We start from the raw sequence: 8158 nt of genomic DNA, 5'->3' as shown, positions 1-8158 counted from the left end.
CATTTGGAAAATGATATGCATTGCAACGCAGTTTGTGCAAGTCCAGCCAGAACAGAGATCGGCTGCAATAAAACAATAAACGGCCTGTTGCCGATCGCATAAGTTCCAGAGGAAGCTCCTTCGGCCGTCATACACACATGTGACTGACTGCTCGCACCAACAGGAGGAGGAGGGGGCGTGTTACTCTCAACACTGCACTCAACCTGATGGATTCCTACACTTTCAGTCTTTGAGGAGACATGAAAAACAGCGCATACCGCAGGAACGGTATAACGGAATATGTTAGTGGTTTTGAAACCGTGAAATTTTCAAACCGCGGTGTACCTTGATACCGGTAATCGGCCCATGCCTACTTCCTATACAACTCTTGTGTGACACGAGTGCAGCAGTCATATTTGTCTGTCTAGAAAATGCGCTGAATATGCATTCTGTGTGAATGGCTTTGTTTCGGTTTTAACCTAATCAAGATCTTCTACGCATTGAGCTACTATATTTGTCTAATATTTTGAATGAATAACGCAGCAACTGCGCATCTCGTGGGCTAAACTAACAAAACATTAAACTTCAACGTCACTTACATCATCATCACCGCATCTCGTGCTCCACTGATGACGCTCCCTGACGCACACCTAAGATTCGATTGTACTATTTTTGCATTCAAATGCAAATGTTTATTTTAAATTTGACTAATATTCATTTTTTTATTTACAATCTCCTCATCACAGGTAGGCACAGCACTCATATTTGTGTGTGCTGTCTGCGCCACTCATAGCACGTGCCTATATCGTGCACTATGTCGAACATTTTTTATATAGTTATCGAAGAAGGTGTACCGTCAATAAATATCGATACAGTTTTATCGCCCAAACCTACCTTGAATACACAAAACTACTTTTCAAGACTGATATCACTGACAGTAATGATAACTTGCAGTTCAGGTCAGTCAGTGATTTCATTGTTAAATCGTCAGACTGATTCAAACAGATAGACCATAATAATAATAATTTAATTACTAATAACTAACAATAATGTCTTACAAAAACTACCTATAAAAAGTGGCTTGGAGTTATGTTTGTTATATATTTTTTTGTCATTGTGTATATAACATTTTTAATCACACATCCAGTTGCGATGAACTTTGAGTCCTTTATACAGTTAATTGTATTTTTCATTATTTTAATGTTCTTCTATCTCCCATCTAATTTTTCAGATTCTACAAATGAACACAAGCGATTTACACTATCCTAAATGGAGGTCAATATATCTGTTGCATCTGGGCTCAAATATAACATGTTAAAGTAAACATCTGAATGGAAGAAAGAGCCACATCCATGACACTTGAACTCTTCAAAAGCTGCTTTGAATAGAAAAAAGTTTTCTTTCTCTGCAGAAATTCTTTCTGCAATAATGGACGGAGAGGACGGCCTCTCACAGAAGACTGAGGATTTAAGTCACGAGCCTAATGGCTCCAAAGATAACAAGATAATAGAGGCCAAAGGAGCCTGTTTAAAAATCGAAGGGAAAGATGGTTATGTGTTTAAATCATACAGAATTACTCCTCAAGAGGTATTGGAAGCAGAACCACATACTTGTCCCTCTGAGACACTGGCAAAAGATTCCTCTTTGGTGTCTTTGTCATTTGAGGGCACAGAGGAAGATGGATCTGAGGTCGATGGACTTTCAACAGGGGATTCAACAGCAGAAAGTTGTGAAAAACATGACTCTCAAACATCTCCAACTATTTCAAATAGGAGCCAGAACATTGAAATAAATAATTCAGAAATTGAAACAAGTGTATGTATCAAAGCAGAACCAAATGAAACGGGTGAAATCGCTCAGGATGATGAAAAGTTGTCATTTGATGGGGCCTTTGGCCCCTTTGCCACCAGAGGTTATGATGATGATTATGGTAGCTTGTTCAGTGGGTACTCCAGTACTCTGTATGATGTCGCAATGGATGCTGTCACACAAAGCCTTCTATCATCCATAAGAAGTCCCCTTAACCCTAGAAAAAAATCCCCTGCTTGGAACCATTTTTTCATATCACCACGTGATAGTACCAAAGCAATCTGTATGTACTGTATGAAAGAGTTCAGTCGGGGTAAAAACGAGAAAGATCTCAGTACTAGTTGTTTAATGAGGCATGTGCGAAGGGCTCACCCCACTGTTCTTCTGCAAGGCAGTGACTCGTTAAGTAATTTGTCCAATAATTCATCTTTAATACCTCCCAATATATCACCAAACAACGGAGACTTGTCTGTAAGCATCAAGCCCCCTACAGACAACCATACTCCACTGTCCTCTTTTCTAGCCGAGGCCACAGACATAGTGTCCAAAGACTCTTTACAAAAGGTCAAACCAAAAGCAGAAAAAAGCGTCAAGAGTGAATCTAGTGTGGTTCCATCCCCACATTCCTTAAACAACCATAATGACGATGCCACTGACTTGGGGAATGAATGCCCTGGATCAGCCCCTAAGAGCTCAAGTTCCCGGCGGCGCTCAGCAGTGTGGAAACACTTTTATTTATCCCCTGCTGACAGCTCGAAAGCAGTGTGTATTCACTGCATGAATGAGTTCAGTCGTGGCAAAAATGGGAAAGACTTGGGGACGAGCTGCCTTATTCGCCACATGTGGCGAGCCCATCGAGACATAGTCATTGAAGAAAATGGACAGGGCTCAAGTATTCCTCCGCCTTACACCACTCCACCAACATTGCTCTCTCGCACACAAGACTCCGCAGAGGTCAAAAAGGAGTTCCTCTGTACCTCCCATCGCTCTGATGCCATATCAGACGATGTGCCCAATGATGACAGTGAGCACATGACTCTTGAGGATGAGGCAACTGATGCTACATATCAGTCTGAACAAGAGTCCTCAATTGATGCATCTTTTAGACTGAAAGGGGAAAATATACCTCTGTCATCCTCACCAGACGAACACACTGAGGGGCACAGCATATCCCAAGATCAGAGCTCAGTTTTTCAACAAAACAAGAAAATAATGAAACGGGTGAAATCAGAAGTATGGCATCATTTCATCGTCTCTCCTGTTGACCAACTCAAAGCTTTGTGTCGGTATTGTCCCTGTGTCATAAGCCGTGGTAAACGAGGGGACTTTGGCACAAGCTGTTTAATGAGACATTTGATGCGACGGCATCCTGGTGTTCTCAAAACCCAAAAAAGCACAAATGACAAAGTTTCCTCTCCTCAGTCTCCCCATTGTACTCCTGCTGCAGAGGACGACATGGCAACAAATGCAACGGACAGTCCTGCTGCTGAGAACAAACATCACACCCTGCCTGTTTTCAGCAAAAAGACTTCAAAGCTATGGAATCACTTTTCTATTTCCTCTGCAGACCCAACAAAGGTGGTCTGTTTGCACTGTAGCCGCACAATTAGCAGAGGCAAAAAGACAACCAATTTAGGCACTAGTTGCTTATTTAGGCACATGCAGAGATTTCATGGGCATGTGCTTGAAAATAATAGTAATATCTCAGGTGATGTGTCATCTGCTGAAATTCAAGTTAAGCAGGAGCTCATGGACATTTCTTCTTTTGAGGAGAATGCAGAGAAGTTCAGTGAATGCCACCCAGCTGCCAAAAAAATCACCAAACTCATTGCAGAAATGCTTGCACTGGATCTTCAGCCATCAACTGTAGTGGAAAATGTTGGCCTGAACAGATTACTGGAATACCTCCAGCCACAGTATTCTCTACCTTCCTCATCCTACTTTACCAGCACTGCAATACCAGAAATGTGTGGAAGCGTGAAAGAAGTAGTTCTGACCCACCTCAAGGAGGCTGAAGGTGGAATCATCCATTTCACGACAAGTGTTTGGGTGAGCAACCAAACTCAAGAGTACTTGATACTTACAGCCCACTGGGTAACGTTTGAGTCTCAAGTTCTGCCTCAGGGGCAAGATTTCCACTGCTCAGCCCTCCTTGGTGTTTCTTCAATTGACTGTGACTACAATGTGCTGAACATACAAAAGCAGCTTGAATATCTTTGGGACACCTGGATTGGTTCCTCGGGCCTTAAAATTGGATTTACTGTAACAGATAATCAAACTATTGGAAGCATACTAGAGAGCAGTGATCACACCACCATGCAGTGTTTTGTTCATAGTATAGACCTCATTGTTAATGAAGCCATAAAAAGTCAGAGGATGGTTCAGAACTTGCTTAGTATTGCTCGAAAAATCTGTGAGAGAGTGCATCGTTCTGCTAAAGCAAAGGAGAAGTTGGCAGAGTTGCAAAAAGCTTATCTGTTACCTGAAAACCAGCTGGTTCAGGATGTTCCCTCTAAGTGGAAAACATCGTATTTTATGCTTGAGCGATTAGTAGAGCAAAAGAAAGCCATTGATGAGATGTCAATAGAGTGCAATTTCAGGGAACTGATAAGCTGTGACCAGTGGGAAGTCATGCAGTCAGTCTGCAATGCTCTTAAGCCTTTCGAGGTAGCCTGCAGAGAGATGAGCAATCGCACAGCAACACTAGGTCAGGTCATTCCACTCATTCACATACTCAACCGAAAAATAGATATGCTTTTTGATGAGACCATGGGTATTGACAATATGCTCAAGTCTTTAAAGGAAGCAATGGTGGCTAAAATGTCCCATACACTTCATGACACCAGATACATATGGGCAACCATGTTGGACCCGAGGTATAAGACCTCCCTTTTTACTGAGGAAGAGGCAGAGCAGTGTAAGCATGACCTCATACAAGAGCTTGAGGTGTCTACATCTAACTCTGCTGAGACTAAACCACCACTGTCAAATGGATGCAGTGAAATACCAGCTTCATCAAACAGCTTGGCCTCAAACAAAGAAAACCTCTGGGCTCTTATGGATGACATTAGACAGAAAATCAAGCAGGAGGAGAGACCAAAATCATTGGAGCTTGCAGTGCTGGAGTATTTGGAGGAAGACATTCTTGACCAGAGTTGTGATCCTCTGGATTATTGGAACCTAAAGAAGTTACTGTGGCCTGAACTTGCCAAAGTAGCTGTACGCTATGTGGGTTGTCCACCCAGCATTGTACCAGCAGACACACTTTTTAGCACATCACGTCTCAACTGTGCCCTGAATCAGTCCCGGCCATTGCTAGAAAATCTTGAAGGACTTCTATTTTTAAAGGTCAACCTTCCTTTGGTATATTTTCAGTACTGATGATTGCGTATTTATATTTGCAAGACTGTTTCTTAGAATCTCAACTTTTCTGAGAAGGCCTAGCTAAACAATTCATTTTACTGAGGTTCATATTCTTCAATACACCGAGCATTTGGATGATATTTAATTGAATAAAAGATTGTTTGAGTACTACTGTTGAGTACACTTGATAACTGGAGTCTTATTTCTGGTGAAAAGTGTTTTCAGGGAGGGAGGGTTTGCTAGCTATAGGGGTAGTTATTGTTTGTTGCTGTACTTCAATTCCTTTTATTAAATTTATTTTATCTTTGTCTTCTCTTTCCTTGTGCCTTATACAAACTACTTCAGGTCAACATGCTGTAAATATTAACTGATGTGCAAAGCAAGTCATAGTCTTCTGATTTAAATGGTTTTATAAAATTGAAACTACATGCTGAATACTGTTTTTATATAAATACATGGGCCACAATAAATGCTGTGACAGATGTTTTAAATGTATTTTATTTAATTCTGTGATTTTTGTGGTTCATGGTACTGTTAGAATTAGGGTTAATTTTATTTTTGCTGATGATTTTGTTTGTATCTGTTAAAATGTACATAATGCTGTACTTTCAGGTTAAAAGCTTTTTAGAAAATTTGTCAAGCACATTTTTTTAATCAAAAGGACTAAATTATGGGACGTCAAGGAAATGTACTGTACATTTTATAAATAATTTCCAAAATATAATTTGATAGAGGAATAATTCAGACTGGAACAATTAGGGTTTGTTTTTTGTTTTTTTTCTCTCTTTATGTGGTAATTTGTAAATAAAATTTTACACATTGAAACCATGTTGCTTTCAAATTTGTTAAAGTTTCTGGTCTTGGTCTTGTGATTTTCTTTGATTGTCACCTTATGCATTATATATTTTCCAAATCTGGATTATTTTACTATATCTAATTCTAATCCAAACTGAGAAAATGTGGGGAAAGAGGTTTAGATATTAATAGGACTAGCTGAACTGTAAAAGAAAAAAAAAAGTTACCGTATATTTTCAGGGATGTATTGGAGGAGACGGGAAAGATAGAAAGCACAGGATTTGGGAAGGACAATGAGCTGGGACTGAAACTCATCTGCACTGTTGCATTGTATGTCAGAACTATAAAAAGACTATAGTTCCAGTAGAACTAATGTATGCAATACTGAAAAAAGGATGTGATGGACAGGCCATCTGTCCAGGGTGTTCCTCTGCCTTCAGCCAAAGATGTTGAGATGACCCTACATAGCCCCAGGTGAAAAAGAAATATATTTAAATTGTGCTTTTTCAGACATACTTTCTATATTTAAATTATACTATACTAAGTGCATATTAAATATTATTTTGAAACAACTTTAAGTATATTAAGTGTATTTCAAGATATGTTTAAGTTTGATTTTAATCTATTTGTAATATATTTAATATATTGAAATTGTGTTAAATAGGAACCACTTTAAGTATATTTAGTGCAATTTAAGTGTATTTCTTAATACATTTAAAATGTCCTTTTAATACTTCATGAACTACAGTTAGAGTATATTTGAAGCATCGTTTTAATGTACTTCAAGTACATTTCAATTGTATTTCAGCTCATTGGAAATGCATTAGCATTACACTACTAGTATATTATAAAGCTGCTTTTTTCAGTATATACACACACGTACACACTTTGATATCTAGAAAACTTTAATGTATTATATATTGTTGTGTACATTACAAATATTCATAAAGTACACTAAAAAAGGACAGCAGCATATATACTTTGGTGAAAAACAAAACAAAACATACTATTAAATGTATTAAAAATGCACTTGAAATACAAGTATGTTTATAGTATATTTGTATTACTACAAACATACTCAAGTACATTTTAATACATTATAAAAAAAACAAATAAAAAAAGACTGAAATGCTATGGCAGAGCTATCTTTTCCATTTGTAGAACATTTCAGTTATACCGGCCTTACTAAAAAGTACAGAATTTTACATCAATGAATAAATAAAAATTACAATGCAATTTTCTGAAGAAAAAAAATACATAAAAAAGACTGAAAAACAAAGTGAATAGCTGTGCGTGTGCAAAGACTGAAGATGATAAAGTTCAAGCAACAGAATAGGGAGGGATGGAGGGGGTTTTGGAGGTGGACAAGGAGATGGCGTAGGGATGGTGAGAGGCAAAAGTGCGGGATGATGGCAGGATGTGGCGAAGGGATGGTGATGGGAGGATGACGATGATGCCCTGGCAGCTTAGATGGTGTTTGGCACATGGCACAGACCCAGAGCATCCCAGTGCTGACAACACACGGCGGAATCGAGGGAGCGAGGAGCCAAGATGTAGATGGTGTGGCTGCCAACATCTGGGGGCCGACCGATGGAGACAGAGCTGGTGGATCCGAAGGCGCAGATGGAGGGCTGATGGAGCTGAGCGTCGTAGCAGGTTCCGGAGACCTGGGCACAGCCTAGTCGTCCTGACTCCTGGCATACAATATTTTGCACCAGAGCCTTGCAGCTTTAGAAAAAAACAAAACAGAAACAAAATGAAATAACAGATTATTACATGAATGACTGAAAGCAAGCACAAATTAGCCAGCTGGAATGGACACATTGCTAACGTTTTTCTTCCAAGATTGACCAAATCACCCTCCATTAGGCCTGATTCAAAAATCTCTATAACAGAGGTGATACAACATGAAAATATACTTACTATTCCTTTGCTTGTCTCTGCACTCAGATTTCAGTTTGTCTTCTATAGCAGCTGATCTGAAAAACAACAAATGTTAATATTTCACACACACAAAAAAGCAAATGATGATTGATGATTTGTTTTCTTTTTAAGAATGACAGTACGCTGAGAACAATGTACCTCAAAAACCTTCCCAGCCTCAGCAGTTTCAGATGTACTGTATGCTCTCATATAAGCTTCAGGGATGTCAGGGATGTATTGGAGGAGACGGGAAAGATAGAAAGCACAGGATTTGGGAAGGACAATGTGA

The 8158-nt window shown here is 39.2% G+C and overlaps 1 protein-coding gene and 1 long non-coding RNA gene across 2 annotated transcripts in view; one reads left to right on the top strand and one right to left on the bottom strand.

Annotated features, from left to right (window-relative positions):
* The window catches only part of LOC107744591 (zinc finger BED domain-containing protein 4-like), a 23587-nt gene extending 17873 nt beyond the window's left edge, over positions 1-5714 (top strand). Inside the window, exon 2 of the mRNA XM_016558310.1 lies at positions 1211-5714. Coding sequence (XP_016413796.1) covers positions 1408-5169 — 3762 coding nt within the window. The 5' untranslated portion in view covers positions 1211-1407 and the 3' untranslated portion in view covers positions 5170-5714. The remainder of the gene's footprint in view (positions 1-1210) is intronic.
* A 1530-nt stretch (positions 5715-7244) lies between these two features.
* LOC107744593 (uncharacterized) lies at positions 7245-7955 on the bottom strand. Its single transcript, XR_001640497.1, has 2 exons — positions 7870-7955; positions 7245-7674 (listed from the first exon to the last, which is right to left on the bottom strand). It is a non-coding gene; the product is annotated as an uncharacterized LOC107744593 (long non-coding RNA).
* Positions 7956-8158: the final 203 nt, after the last annotated feature.

The sequence above is a fragment of the Sinocyclocheilus rhinocerous genome, unplaced genomic scaffold (assembly GCF_001515625.1).
Source record: "Sinocyclocheilus rhinocerous isolate Xijiao unplaced genomic scaffold, SAMN03320098_v1.1 scaffold1580, whole genome shotgun sequence".
NCBI classification, from domain to species: domain Eukaryota; kingdom Metazoa; phylum Chordata; class Actinopteri; order Cypriniformes; family Cyprinidae; genus Sinocyclocheilus; species Sinocyclocheilus rhinocerous.
Note: the sequence above shows the minus strand (reverse complement) of the source record. Positions and strands in the feature narration are given on the sequence as shown.